The 16637-nt window shown below is 39.6% G+C and overlaps 1 protein-coding gene across 1 annotated transcript in view; it reads right to left on the minus strand.

Moving 5' to 3' along the window:
- The window catches only part of LOC114443070 (signal-regulatory protein beta-2-like), a 62899-nt gene that overhangs the window by 25019 nt on the left and 21243 nt on the right, over nt 1-16637 (minus strand). Inside the window, exons 4-5 of the mRNA XM_028416975.1 lie at nt 13994-14125; nt 5728-5765 (exon numbers count right to left, since the gene is read on the minus strand). Of these exons, the coding sequence (XP_028272776.1) occupies nt 5728-5765; nt 13994-14125 (170 nt within the window). The remainder of the gene's footprint in view (nt 1-5727; nt 5766-13993; nt 14126-16637) is intronic.

The following is a 16637-nucleotide window of genomic DNA, read 5'->3' on the forward strand; positions in this document are numbered from 1 at the left end:
GGAGGAGCCAATCATTGCAGAGCAAGTCTGTAAAAACTGCTTGTAAATGAATCAGTAACATTACATTTAAAATCATACCTAAAGGTGATGTGAACCTGCAAAGGAAAAAACTGGCTGTACCTGCATCACTGAAGACACAAAGACTATTTAAATAACTAACAGGTGAAGTAATCCTGTCATTGTGATAAACTAAAATTAGCCTGCTGAGGCCTCTCTCAGCTCTTCTCTCACTGCATATCTGGTTGTTGCTCACAGTCACAAACAGGTCTACCTTCTTGTGACACGTAGTTTAACTCTCTTTGTGGTTTTGGCCACATTTCCTCCCAGTTTTTTCTCCAACTGCCCTCAAACCCACAGGTGAACACCCACCCTGCAGCTCAGACTGTTTCTTTTCTTCCTGTCCTCCAATCCTGTTCAGTCTAAATAGGTAAAAATACAACATTCAACCACCCAGACAACTGTGTGCTTCTGACACTGCTTTAAAAAAATCTCTACACACTTCCCATTAGATCACTAGATGGACTTGTGAGTCAGTGCAGCATCTAGTCTGCACTAAGTACATCAGAAGTAGGAAGTAGTATATTATGGTATAGAAAAGCTCCACAACTGATCTGCTGGATAAGTTACATGATTGTGATGAAATCTGCTGCAAAGAAACCCAGCAAAAACCTGAGGGTACGTTTCCCTCATGGTCAGTAAATAATATGGACAATATGAACTTGGTTAGAGTTTAGAGGCTGTAACACCTGTACCTGTATCTTTGCTCCTACAGTGATGGAAAACCTCTATCTGCTGTCATTTCAGAACGACTTTTAGATCCCTCCTCCACCCCAAAGCTCTAGGACATCACAGTGTGGTCTAAACACCAAAGCACAATTGATCTTTTTATCCAACAAATAATAAACATGTCACTGTTTACTTTTTTTAATTACTCCTCCTTACTCAACACTTAACTCTTAAATTGGTATGACTGATGAAAATAACTGATGTTAGCATGCTAACCAGCTAGTCATGGACTACACCCTGATGTAATACTCAACTCACCCTAATGAAGAAAACACATTTGGTCGATTACACATCCTCCTGATGTGACACATGGTCACGCCCAATCTTTACATTTGCTTTTGACGTTGGTGGGATTCCAACAGAATGTAACCCTTCCTGCACCCAATGAGAAACTGTTTTTTTTAGGAGGGGATCAAATTATTGGTGGGGATGCATCACTTCGATGCATGCTAAAACTACGTCCTTGGTCACGCCATGCATTTAAAACAGGGTAACACATTTTACAGGAAGAAATGAACTGCAACTTCCTCTGTGAAAATGTAGAGTGACTTTTTCTAACTCAGGACCTGGATTAGACCCTGTTGTTCTTGTCCTTGGTGGACTGCTGGCTTGCTGCATTACTGTGATTGTCCTCATTATTCTCCACATTAAACAGAATGTTTGTAAACATTGCAAAGGTACGTTCAACATGTATATTCATAGAAAGTTTTATCAGACTCCTTCTTTATTCAGCTCATGCTTTGGATATTTTACATGTGTACTTTGGATTGCCACAGCAGAAGTATGTTTAGATGAATCAGTTCTCATGTTTGTAAGTTAAAGGTTTATGTTTGGCATGAAGTTGTAGTGGTTAATCAGTAAGTGTTTGTGTTAACATAATATTTTGCACATCTGCTTCATCTAAATATGAACTTGTGTTTGTTCATCTGTGATAATAAGATCAGGCTGTAAGGCCCGTGAAAGGTGCACACTCTGAGAGGGTTTTGTCTTTTGTTCAAAGGGGAACTGAGCACCTTAAATGACGCCGGGCATGACAACTCAACAGTGGATCAACTGCATGACCTGGTAAATTTGTCTGTTAAATGAATCCTGCTAGATGTATAGAATATAAAGAACCAGTTATGAGCCTTAGTGAATGAAACCTCCTAGATAGGTTTAATTAATTTACACCTGACTACATATTATTTTGCAGAATGGTGAAGCACAGGAGCTGAACTATGCAGCAGTGCATTTCACCAACAGGAGAGAAAACCAAGAGAAGACAAAGAAGAGACGAGAGACCCCAGAGGATTCCATTTACTCTGTTGTGAAATGCCACAACAGGCAGCACGTCTCATAGGCAGTCAGGATGCTAGCTGAAGCTTAATAAACATGAATATGTATGTAAACATGAATGTACATTCAATATCTTAATTCAATCTACAAACTCAAAGTGATAAAAGTAAGTTCACCAACAACAAGTAGTTTATTTACTGAATCGAACAGAAAGCACAGATGTGCTGATGTACAGTGCTGAACAGCTTGGTCTGTGCTGACACACTATAAGCTTGCAGAGCGTGACAGGCCACATTTGAAAAGTAAAATGGATGCAGTGTGTTGGATTTAAAGAGAGAGCTTCATAGAATGGGTTTCCATGGCCGAGCAGCTGCATCCAAGCTACACATCACCAAGTGCAATGCAAAGCGTTGGATGCCGTGGTGTAAAGCACGCCGCCACCAGTGTTAATTTTGTTGACAAATCATTTTCGTCATAGTTTTCGTTAACAAACTTTTTTTTCTGAAAAAATGAGACGATAACTAAATAAAAACGCACGGTGCCAAAAACGAAGACGAAATGTACTGACACTTTCACTAAAAAGGATGGAGACGAGATCCAGTCACGATCTCTCTGCGTAAGGACGTTACCCCATGATGCTGGAAGAAGGCGTACTCATGCATGGTAACACAAAACAGGAGAAGAACAGACACACAGATACGTTTGATGTCAAGACAAACAAGACGGTTTGCAAACCATGTGGAGCGACAATCAGCGGTAAAAACACAATAAACGTGAAGCGACATTCGCAGGCGAGTCATCTTAACTTCCGTTCAAAGATACACGTGACAAAATCTATAAATTAAGAAACTGCTGCTGATGGTTTTACAGCATGTGCACCGTTTCTAAGTTGTCACTGAAGTGTTTTGCTGTAGTTATGGAGTATTCATGAAGAAGGTCATGACTGAACAGTGTATTCAGAGCAGCTCACTGTTCATTGGTTCTTTTGTGAAAAGGTAATAGCAATTAAATAAAGAGGTGTTTGTTTCAAATAACACAAGTTAAAGCTGTGCCTGTTTTTATTGCACAATCAAACCTTAAATATTTCATGAAAAAATATATATCATAGAATTTTAGTTGACTAAATCCACAGCAGATTTAGTCAACTAAAATTATTTGATATTTAGTCGACTAAAACTAGACTAAAAGTTAAAAAATGTTGATGACTAAAACGTGACTAAAATCAAATGACATTTTAGTCACAAGGCTAAAAATAGGCAATCTGATTTACAAGTCTGGGTTTGGAGTTTGCCAGGGGAATGATGCATTTTGGACTGCATTGTGCCGACTGTGAAATTTGGTGGAGGAGGAATTATGGTGTGGGGTTGTTTTTCAGGAGTTGGGCTTAACCCCTTAGTTCCAGTGAAAGGAACTTTGAATGCTTCAGGATACCAAAGCATTTTGGACAATTCCATACCCCCAACCTTGTGGGAACAGTTTGGAGCGGGTCCCTTCCTTTTCCAACACGACTTTGCACCAGTGCACAAAGCAAGGTCCATAAAGACATGCACAACAGAGTCTGGTGTGGATGAACTTGACTGGCCTGCACAGAGTCCTGACCTGAACCCGATAGAACACCTTTGGGATGAATTGGTGCGGAGACTGAAAGCCAGGAGGACACACACATGACCCTGAGGCTGATTCTGTAAAGGTAAGTGAATGATGGTTTTAGTGTTTGTAAAAATCTGATTAAACCAATCAAACAAAACAGAAGCACCACAATGAGCAACATGAAGACATGCTGTGTGCTTCAGCTTCACTACAACAGTGACAGCAACAACACAGTAAAGTGTCAGACTTTACAGAATGTCAGCAGCACAAAACCACAACAACACTGGTTCAGTTCCACCAGAGGACCTGTGCTGCATGTCACACCTCCTCTATAACTCTGCCATGATTCTTATCTGCCTCTGCACTGCTCATTCTTCTGCCAAAAAACTGACACTTTCTGTCATCTCTCCCTTTTATCTGTATGAAAGATGCATATATGGATCAGTAGGAGGGTGAGGAGGGAGGATGTGACCACAATCACCTTCCCTCTCCCTCTCTCTCTCTCACACACACAGATACAAGACTGGACATAAGACATAAAAATTGGTTTCTTACATTGTTCCTTCAGATGTTTCTTTGTTCTTTGTTCCTGAAACACAGAAATACACAAACACTAAGCAAGTCCCCACAAACAAACTCTTGGAAATGACTATGACCTGGATGAATGAGAGCAAGTGACGCATGGAAACTTTGCTGTGGTCAGCCTTTCAAAGGTGTGAAGAACTTAGGGGTCTTTCCTTCCTGTGTTGGTCTCTGCTTTAAACTCAGGACACTGCTCTCACTCTGCTGTTTGAGTGTGAAAAACACTAAATTACTGATTATGATGAATATTACAAGATGACTGCTGTGGTCTGCTTCACCATGATGTGTATCTTAAGTTGTTAGGGGATCTATAGCACATATTTAATCTCAAGAATTAAAGACAGAAACATCTGTTTTATCTCAAAATATATTATTTTCAGGATGGTGAAGCAAAGGAAATGAAATATGCAGCAGAGGATTTCTTCAATAGGAGAATAAAAAGAAGGAAGAAGAAGAGAGAGTCTCCAGAAGAGTGTGTGTGCTCTGTTGTCATGTCAGCATCAGTAGGACGCCTCTCTGTAGACAGAGGCCCTGCTAGTTCCAACTCAGTCAGTGTGTGTTAACATGTAACATTTAAATTTCATCTTGAACACCATGATTACAGGGAGCGGAGTCCAAATGTATCAGGCACTGATCCGATACTTTGGGAGTGTCAGCTCTGCTCATGTTTCTTTAAGAGGACATGTGGACAGAAATGTGTGGGCCTCTATTTGTATGACATAAAAATAGATATGAAGTAAATGCATCTTTAGTATGTGTTTATTTGTTTAAATAAAATGATCAAAGAGTGAATTGTTGCTATTTATTTACAGCCAAACAAAGAATAAAGATGCTGCAGCTAAATGCAACTAATGCTGTTCTAAGGACTGGGCCTTAAATATATAATAACACACAGTGTGATAAGCATATAAAGGTCAGAGGTCAGGTTAAGGATCGTAGGCCTGTTTTAATGCTGAAATTTACACCAAAAACAAAGCCATTCAGCTCATCTCAGTTCTGTCTCTTGTTCTGTCTGGCACTGAAATATGATGAAAAAAGAACAAATAAAGTATTTTATAGCTTTATTAGACAAAAGAGATAAAATTGTAAAAGAAAACCTAAAACATGTTCATAGTAATCACCTTCTTTTTGGACCTATAAGTTGCACAGAAACTACAGAACGCAAACTAAAACATATAAATGTTTTGTTATGCAGAAATAATTTTTATTATCACTACAATTCTTCCAAATCATTAATAAACATGTAAAATAAAGTAAATCAAAGTAAGGAGAAATGAATTAGTTCAATAAATTGATCATCTATAGCTGCCTGACTCTGCTGTAGACGGTCTCCTCCCCTGCTGGTCGTGTGTTCTTTCCTCTTCTTTTCTTCTTGGTGAAGGTCGGCACAGAATAAACCAACGACTCTTCATTTCTCTGAGGAAGATGACAGATGTTTGTCAAATGTGGAGAGAAAATATGAACTTTTCTATAGTTTCTATTTCTACAGTGTACCTGCTGACTCTGCTGATCAGCACAGGCTGTTACAGCGTCTGTTCACAAAGAAACAGAGACATTCAGTATAAAAGATGCTGCAGCTTAATTTACACTATAAAAAACATAAAACCTGTGAATTTAACTGTCAGGTGTATAAATGAAAACTTGTATTACCCTTGCAGCAGTCACAACTTTTCCTCCTGATGGTGTAAATGAGGAAAGTTACAACAATCAGACTTGCAGCCAAAGCGGCACAAGACACAAAGAGAGCTGTGTTGGCCTTCTGCAGATCCCACATGTTGAGTTCTGAAAAACACAAGAACCCTGTGAGGACAATCTATTTCCTAGATCATCTAGATTGTATAATAAATGTTACCTTCAATGTCCAGTCTTGTCCCAGTTCCAAAAGTGATCCCTCCACATGCTGCCACAGCACAGTAGTAAGTCCCAGCATCTGAGGAGCTGATGTTCTTGGAGAAGCTGTAGAAACATCTGTGTGTGGAGCGTGCTGCAGGACTACTCTCACATTTATCACCACTGCTTCCATGAGCATAAAGTAAACCGGGACGAGATTCACCTGATCCAGCTCTGAACCAGAACACTCTGTGATCTGCAGGACATGTTTTACTCTGAGAGTCAAAGAGGACTGAACACTGCAGAGTCACAGAGTCTCCTGGACGGACCGGATCAGACGGAGGAACCTGAATGACTTCAGTGATGTCAGGTTCAGGTCCTGAGGAAACAAAACATGTTTTAGTCACTTTATTTAAAAGAGCGATTCAAATACTGATTGATAATAAATAAACATCTTTGCTTACCTTTAATTAAAATTTGCGCTTAACTTTATTTAAAAGAGTGATTAAGGTATTGATTGATGATTAATAGATTCATCTTCACTCACCTTTAACTCTCAGAAATGATCCATTCACAAATGTCATCTGAAGCCGCTTTACTTTCATACAGTAGTACACACCGGTGTCAGTCAGCTCAGCTTTTTTAATTTTCAGAATAAAAGTTCCAGATTCTTGTTTTGTTGTTATGTGAGAAGACTCATTCCCAAGAACATAATCAAAGGTAAATGTTCCTCCCAAGAATTCAGGCCAGCTTCCAGAAATGACTCTGATCCAGTACAAAGCTGTTTCAGCCTCATATGTTGGACGAGAACATGTCAGAGTCACACTTTGTCCAACGTCAACAGTCTTTGCCTCAAAATGAAGACCATCTATGCAGACAGAGCAAACACTCATTAACAAATCACATCTACAAGAAATACAGAGAAATAAATCCATGTTAACCTACTGTAAGAACAAGATAATATTTCTGCAGTAAGTTTCTGTGATACTTACATGTACATACAGCTCTGAGCATCAGCACTAAACACAATATGATCAGCATTTTCTGATTGATCCACGAGCGACTGCATTAAATCAAAGCAAAGGATGATTTGTCTTAATATAACCATCTCAAGAGGGCGGGAACAATTTCAGAGCGACCTGATTGGCCGACCTTCATGTTAGAGTTTCACTGCACTACCACAGTGGAAATAATATCAACCATCTTTCTAACACATGAAACAGCACCGACAGCAGCAAGACTCTGCTTCATGTTTCATGTGTGTTCTTTAACTCACACAGAGGAAATCAAAGAAACAAACTACAATAAAAATAAACAGAACATTTCTTTTAATAAAAGTTTGGACTAACTGATTACATATTTTGAGTAATAGAGGACAAGCTAACACACTGCATCAATATTGCTGTTGAGTATCAGATTTCAGGAGGGATCCAAATGCAGACACACACGGCGAAGAAGTCCAACTAAAAGTGAGCTTTCATTAAAGTTAGGGTAGGAGATTTCATTCTGATGCACTTTTTGTTAAATAAGTGTAACTTCCCTTTACAATCCGATTAGTTCGGCAGTTTCACTTTAAAACAAAGAATATTAAACATCTATGGAAGCTATAAAACGCTAAAAATATCAGCCAATCCTGCGAGGCACCCCTGTGTGGAGAATTGGCTGGTTGTCACTCTCTTCCTGCTCTGTGTGCACCAGAGAGGTACATGCATGATGGCCGAAGTCCCAGGCCTCAGCTCGTCTTCAGGTAATGCGCGTCTGACTGGGAGGCGTGGCTTCGGGGTGAGCTCCAAGAGAAAGGGGCGTGTGTTTACTTTCGAAATCTGGCTGACTCTCAATGAGATTTCAAAATCTCCTACCCTACCTTTAAGCTATGGAGAAAAATCTAATAAATAAAAAGTTGAAAGTAAAGAGTCCAAAGTAAAACTGAAACAAACCAGACAAAGACACAGGTAACTAAACAGGAACAAGACAGTATGAACCGACACAGAAACGCACAAGACTGAGACCCCGTTTACACATACAATAGTAATCTAGTAATGGAAGCAATCCGGGTAGCGTTTGTTTGGTGTAAGCACTTTTTACGTGTTTGCATTTGTAAAATACAGCTCCTCTTACTGTGTAGAGGAGCAGAGATATGTTAGGTCTCCAGGTTCAGCAATGTTGGAACAACTTCTGACACAGAGAGCCAGACTGCATGGATTAGGCTTCTGATGGGCTTGCACGGCTTTCTCCTTCTTCCTACACTGCCACCCACAGGCCTGGCGTAGTTATGGCGGCTCTTGGGAGCGTATTTATGGGGGTTAATGTAAACAGAAACTTTTTTGAAAGCAATGATGTGTGCACAATGTTGTTTTAAACATGTAGATCTAAACATGGAGGTAATACAGAACGTCAGCAGCACAAAACCACAACAACACTGGTTCATTTCCACCAGAGGACCTGTGCTGCATGTCACACCCCCTCTATAACTCTGCCATGATTCTTATCTGCCTCTGCACTGCTCAGTGACCAAACAATATTAAACCTGAGACATTATTATGATTACAATAAATAAAACCTACAAAAAGCCTGTACCTGCATCACTGAAGACACAAAGACTATTTAAATAACTAACGGGTGAAGTCAGCCTGTCATTGTGTTAAACTAAAATTAGCCTGCTGAGGCCTCTCACAGCTCTTCTCTCACTTCATATCCGGTTGACGCTCACAGTCACGTCTATTCTCAGTAAACAGCTTCAGCCTGGTTGGTCAAAGGCTGCACAAATGTGCCACCACAGCTTTGGTCTCTATGTGTAGCTGCTGAATGTGGCTTTGCTTCTTGTTCTCAGGACAAACGTACAAATACACAAATCAATAAAAAATGTTTAAAAAAATATCACAAAACCAGAAAGAAGACACTTTTTCCTGGTCTGTCTGCAGCCACAATAGAAGGAAGACGTGGTCGACATATAAATATTACTTTATGACCTATATGTCCATGCAAAGGTAAAAAAAACATGAACTGAAATCAGAGGAAGAGGAACCATATAAGACACAGAAGCACTATGTAACTAAAATAACCCAATAAAATCAGCCATCCTCTGCATTTCTCTGCCAACTATGACTGGTATTAAATACACAGATCTTTCTCTGTTTCTCACAAGCAGTCTACCATCCTGTTGTTTCATGTCTCTTGTCTCTCCTTGTGGTTTTGGCCACATTTGCTCTCAGTTTTTTTCAACAACTGTCCTTCAAACCCACAGGTGAACACTCACACTGCAGCTTGATACAACACAAAATGTGTGCATTGCTGTGAGAAGCAAACCTGACACCTCTTTCTTTATCTCAGTGTCTCTCTCTCCTCTTGTCAGCTGATCAGTCAGCTCCTCCTTCACCAATCAGTCTCTCTCTCGTTGCTCATGCAGCCAATCAGGTCTTAGACGGCCATTTTAAATCTTTCCTCTATCTGCTGTCATTTCAGAACGACTTTTTATTCGAATGAATAGAATAGATTAATAGATCTCTCTGTTTCTCACAAACAGTCTGCCATCCAGTTGTTTCATGTCTCTTGACTCTCTTTGTGGTTTTGGTCTCAGTTTTTTTCCACCAACTGTCCTTCAAACCCACAGGTGAACACCCACACTGCAGCTCTCTCTCTCTCTCTCTCTCTCCCTCTTCTAGTCAGCTGATCAGTCAGCTTCTCCTTCACCAATCAGTCTCCACCTCATTGTTCATGCAGCCAATCAGGTCTTAGACGGCCATTTTAAATCTTTCCTCTATCTGCTGTCATTTCAGAACGACTTTTAGATCCCTCCTCGACCCCAAAGCTCTATGACATCACAGTGGCGTGTAAACACCAAAGTACAATTCATCTTTGTATTCAACAAATAATAAACATGTCACTGTTTACTTATTTTAACTCTCTCCTGATTGAAATATATTCACACAGATCTCCACCTTTAATAGTTCACTGCTGCTGAATTAGAGTGATGTGGACAACATGACATCTACAGCTTAGTTAAATTGGTAGGACTGATGGAAGTAACTGATGTTAGCATGCTAACCAGCTAGTCATGGACTACACCCTGATGTAATACTCAACCCACCCTCAAAAAGAAAACACATTTGGTCGATCATACATCCTCCAGATGTGACACATGGTCACGCCCAAGTGTGTAGATTTGCTTTTGATATGGGATTCCAACAGAATTTAACCCTTTCTGCACCTAATGAGAATCTGTTTTTTTAAGTGGGAATCAAATTGTTGGTGAGGACACGTCACCTCCATCCATGCTAAAACTAGACCCTTGAACTGCAACTTACTCTGTGAAAATGTAGAGAAACATTTACATCACCAACAAACACAACAAACACAAAAAGATGTTGCTAAAAAAACTAAGATCAAACATCAAATGAAAAACCACCACATGTCTGCTGTTTCAGCCAATCAGAGCTGTTGTACTTGAGAGACCTTTGGCCACCTTGTGACTGAAGCCTCCATTTGGGTGGGAGGACGTCAGTGGTGCAGGACCACAATGATCAGACTGGCTGCTTTGATTCTTCTTAGTACAGCATGTAAGTGAAATTCTTTAAAGAGGAAAATTCACTGTGTGAAAACATGGTGATAAATATCAGATAATACTTTGATTTTGTTCTCTTGTGTTGTAACCGTTATTTATCTCTTTCTGCAGCTCTGATTCAAACAGGAGACGCTTCTCGTCAGATCTCTTTGACTGTGGCTGAACTCGGTCATGATGTTACTTTACATTGTAATGTCTCTGAAAATGCTAAATGGTATAAACAGTCTCTTGGACAGATGCCCCAAAATGTTGCTGGTAGTGTTTCTGGACAAACAATAACTGAAAAACAATTTGAAAACTCGCGGTTCACAGTAACAACAGAGGAGTCTCAGTTTTCTCTGTCTATCAGAAATGTCAGCAAAGAGGATGAAGCAACGTACTTCTGTCAAACTGTAACAGCGTTGTCAAGTGTGTTTGTAAATGGCACATTCTTGGCTGTGAATGGTGAGTATTACTGATTACAGTATTACAATATTTTTGCCATTACAATATTACTAACAAGGGTTGAACTAACTTGATCTGATGTCACAGATTCCAACCAGCAGAAGTCTGTGTTTGTGACACAGAGTCCAAAGACTGAGTCTGTGCAGCTGGGAGACACAGCGACTCTCCACTGTTCACTTCTCTCCAAAGAAACCCAATCCAATGTCCAATGTCCAGGTGAACACAGTGTGTACTGGTTCAGAACTGGATCAGGAGGATTTCATCCAAACATCATTTACACTCAGAGGAACAGCAGTGATGAAGACACAAGGAGAAGCTGTGACTACCGTCTGTCCAAAACTATAAGAGGCTCTGCTGATACTGGGACATACTACTGTGCTGTGGTCACATGTGGACAGATCCTGCTTGGTGAAGGAACCGCAGTGGACACACATATGTATTTATGTAGGAAATTTGTGTTCTGTCATTCAGGGTTAGATCAATAATTTCAGTATTAGTCAACTTTTAGATACTAAAGCGGAACAATTTTGTGTTAATATTTGCTTCTTATCTGTCCTGTGTGGACTGTTTTATAATTCAGGAGCAGAATTAGACCGTGTTGTCCTCGTGCTTGGAGTAATGTTGGCTTGCTGCATTGCTGTGATTGCCTTACTTATTTTCCACAAAGGTAAGTTCAATCAGACTGATTGTGCTCTGAGTCTTAATGTATGTTTCAAACCATCATATCTATAACAGCTGTAAATATGTTCACACTTTGAGAGTGTTTTGTCTGTTCTTTAAAGGGAAAACAAGCAACTCCCCTGATCTCAGACATGACAAGTCAACAGTGGATCAACTGCATGATCTGGTAAGCATGTTTATTAAGTGTGTTCTACCAGGAGAAAGAATATGAGACACATAATGATCTAACTGTAGATTAGTTTGATAAATTAGGATGAGAGGTGCCATAACGACAGAGAAACAGACAGAGTTTAGAAGTTTGGTTTAGGAATAATGATTTGTCATGTCCCAGTGTAGCACCAGGAAAAGCAGGTTAAGGAAATGAAACATGCAGCAGAGGATTTCTTCAACAGGAGAATAAAAAGAAGGAAGAAGAAGAGAGAGTCTCCAGAAGAGTGTGTGTGCTCTGTTGTCATGTATCAGCATCAGTGAGATGCCTCCTCTGGTGACAGAGGCCCTGCTAGTTACAGCTCAGTCAGTGTGTGTTAACATGTAACATTTAAATTTCATCTTGAACACCATGATTACAGGGAGCTGAGTCCAAATGTATCAGGCACTGATCTGATACTTTGGGAGTGTCAGCTCTGCTCATGTTTCTTTAAGAGGACATGTGGACATAAATGTGTGGGCCTCTATTTGTATGACATAAAAATAGATATGAAGTAAATGCATCTTTAATATTTGTTTATTTGTTTAAATAAAATGATCAAAGAGTGAATTCTTGCAATTTATTTACAGCCAAACAATAAATAAAGAACGCTACAGCTAAATGCAACTCATGCTGTTCTAAGGACTGGGCCTAAATGTGATCAGTGTATAAAGGTCAGAGGTCAGGTTATAGATCATAGGCATGTGCTAATTCTGAAAGTTACACCAAAAACAAAGCCAATCAGCTCATCTCAGGAAGTAAAGATGCTATTTGGTACCTCAGGCTACAATAACAAACTGTAACCACAAGCTAAACGATAAGATGTGAGAAAGAAAGTGGATAAGGTCTGTCATGTGTGAGCTCAGAATAAAATCACTGTTATTTATTTTACATTTAAATATATATGGAGGCGCTATTCCAGGGGTCTGACACTGAAATATGATAAAAAAAGAACAAATAAAATGTGAGATCGTGCCTGACTGACTACCTCCTCACTAACAGGAAAATGGTGAAAGAGGCGGAGCCTCCACCGACAGCTGCCAGTCTGTGATCGCTCCAAAGAGACCACGACTGTGAACTTCTGCGACACAATGGTCTCTACATGTTTTGGCTCAGTGATGTCACATTTTCTCTTACTGTTACATTACACACTGCACCTGACCAAACACACAGCAAAACACTGTATACAAAGTCTAATATTTGTGAAGGCCCGAAGGCCTGTTAAGTAACACACAGTGTGTTATTTTGTTATGTTTGCTTTCACTGTTAAATGTCTCACATCATCTTGTATTGATGCAACAAAATGGGAATTTTCTATAAAGTGCATCTATATTAAATTTTAGAGAAAACTGAACACACACACGACAAACACAAAGACTGTGTCATAGAAATGTGTATCTTACTTAGGATGTCACTCATATGCTGTAATAATACATAATAAAGGTAATAAAGTATTTTATAGCTTTATTAGACAAAGGAGATAAAATTGTAAAAGAAAACAAACTATAACATGTTCATAGTAATCACCTTCTTTTTTGGACCTATAAGTTGCACAGAAACTACAGAACGCAAACTAAAACATAAAATGTTTTGTTATGCAGAAATAATTGTTATTATAACTACAATTCTTCCAAATCATTAATAAACATGTAATAGGAAGTAAATCAAGGTAAGGAGAAATGAATTAGTTCAATAAATTGATCATCTATAGCTGCCTGACTCTGCTGTAGATGGTCTCCTCCCCTGCTGGTCGTGTGTTCTTTCCTCTTCCTTTCTTCTTGGTGAAGGTCGGCACAGCATAAACCAGCGACTCTTCATTTCTCTGAGGAAGATGACATATGTTTTTTCAAATGTGGAGAGAAAATATGAACTTTTCTATAGTTTCTATTTCTACAGTGTACCTGCTGACTCTGCTGCTCAGCACAGGCTGTTACAGCGTCTGTTCACAAAGAAACAGAGACATTCAGTACAAAAGATGCTGCAGCTTAATTTACAATATAAAAAACATAAAACCTGTGAATTTAACTGTCAGGTGTATAAATGAAAACTTGTATTACCTTTGCAACAGTCACAACTTTTCCTCCTGATGGTCTGAATAAGGAAAGTTACAACAATCAGACTTGCAGCCAAAGCGGCACAAGACACAAAGAGAGCTGTGTTGGCCTTCTGCAGATCCCACATGCTGAGATCTGAAAAACACAAGAACCCTGTGAGGACAATCTATTACATAGATCATCTAGATTGTATAATAAATATTACCTTCAATGCCCAGTCTTGTCCCATTTCCAAAAGTGATCTTTCCACATGCTGCCACAGCACAGTAGTAAGTCCCAGCATCTGAGGAGCTGATGTTCTTGGAGAAGCTGTAGAGACATCTGTGTGTGGAGCGTGCTGCAGGACGACTCTCACATTTATCATCACTGTTTCCATGAGCATAAAGTAAACTGGGACGAGATTCACCTGATCCAGCTCTGAACCAGAACACTCTGTGATCTGCAGGACATGTTTTACTATGAGAGTCAAAGAGGACTGAACACTGCAGAGTCACAGAGTCTCCTGGACGGACCGGATCAGACGGAGGAACCTGAATGACTTCAGTGATGTCAGGTTCAGGTCCTGAGGAAACAAAACATGTTTTAGTCACTTTTTTAAAAGAGTGAATTAAATATTGACTGATAATAAATAAACATCTTTAATCACCTTTAACTCTCAGAAATGATCCAGTTACAAATTCCATATTAAGCTGTACACTATTCACTTTCATACAGTAGTACACATCGGTGTCACTCAGCTCAGCTTTTTTAATTTTCAGAATAAAAGTTCCAGGTCCTTGTGTTGTTGTCACGTGAGGAGTCTTATTCACATCATCATAATTAAAGGTAAATGTTCCTCCCAAGACTTCAGGCCAGCTTCCAGAAATTAGTCTGATCCAGTACAAGGATTCCTGGATCAGTGATGTCTTGCGAGGACATGTCAGAGTCACACTTTGTCCAACATCAACAGTCTTTGCCTCAAAATGAAGACCATCTATGCAGACAGAGCAAACACTCATTAACAAATCACTCTACAAGAAATATAAATCCATGTTAAACTACTGTAGGAACAAGATAATATTTCTGCAGTAAGTTTCTGTGATACTTACATGTACATACAGCTCTGAGCATCAGCACTAAACACAATATGATCAGCATTTTCTGATTGATCCACGAGCGACTGCATTAAATCAAAGCAAAGGATGATTTGTCTTAATATAACCACCTCAAGAGGGCGGGAACAATTTCAGAGCGACCTGATTGGCCGACCGTCGTGTTAAGAGTTTCACTGCACTACCACAGTGGAAATAATATCAACCATCTTTCCAACACATGAAACAACACTAACAGCAGCAAGACTCTGCTTCATGTTTCATGTGTGTTCTCTAACTCACACAGAAGAAAACAAAGAAACAAACATAAAATAAAACAAATAAATATAAACAGAACATTTCATTTAACAAAAGTACAAAACTAAAGAGTCTAAAGAAAAACTGAAACAAACCAGAAAAGGTACAGGTAACTCCACAACAACACAGTATGAACCATCACAGCAGGACGTGCAGAGACCTTTGGATGGGCAGGTGCTCAAAGTGAAAAAGGGGCACATGGAGCATGAATTTGAAACAGAAACATACAGAAACCCCCCGTACAATGTAACTGGTTGAATCGAACCAACCCATATTTACAGAGGGGATAAAGGAGGGGTGGAGGTACAGCCTATACCCACAAAGCCATAATTCAAGCTGTACATTTAGGACGTATGAAGATAATGTGTTGAGTTGAATTTATAAGCTGTAAAAATATTGGGAGGGGGCAGCTCTGGGGGAGGGGGTCTGGGGGTCCTCGCCCTGAAAATTTTGAATGAAGTAGAAGCCATTTCCTGCATTCTGGTGGATTTCAACAGCTATTTTATAGACAGAAGTAAAGGCTTAACTGAAGAACTATTACTGAGAGATTCAATAATTCCTTATTTATTTTAAGCAATGATGACAAATACAAAACAAACTGAAAAGAAAACAGTTCTGTCAACCAAGATTATTATAACAAAACAAGTTTACATCTGTTTGGTTTCACCACCGGCAGTGGCCGACCATCTCCCAGCTTAGCAGCGCTCAGCTACAGGGCACGTCAGGGCAGAGAGGGCACGTCGTGGCTCATGTGACCGACCAACGTAGATCTAAGTTATTATTATCCTTCCATTTACTATTATTTTGGACCACACGAACTGACTGTCACATGCAATAATGATATAAAAAAATAAAACAAAATAAAAATTCACTTTGACAAAAGGGCACTTTGGGCATCAAAGGTAAAGGGGCGGGTGCTCTAGCCCCTCTGCACGTGCCTTCAACACAGACACACAAGACTGAAAAACATGAGGAACAGGACACAGGTGAAACACATTAGGGAGGGACAGCCAATCAACAAGGAGGGAAACACAGGAGGAAGCAAAACACATGGGACAACGAGACTTTCAAAATAAAACAGGAAATATGACACAAAGAATACATCCAAGAAACACCTCAAACCACCAGAAAACTGAGAAAAACAACGAACCAAAGGATCATGACTCTTGCTGTGGTTTTAAACTGTACACTGAGTGTAGACTGTATTCAGATGTCATCATATATTTTATCAATACATTTACATGACTTGAAGTTGGTAG

The sequence above is a fragment of the Parambassis ranga genome, chromosome 10, assembly GCF_900634625.1.
Source record: "Parambassis ranga chromosome 10, fParRan2.1, whole genome shotgun sequence".
NCBI lineage: Eukaryota > Metazoa > Chordata > Actinopteri > Ambassidae > Parambassis > Parambassis ranga.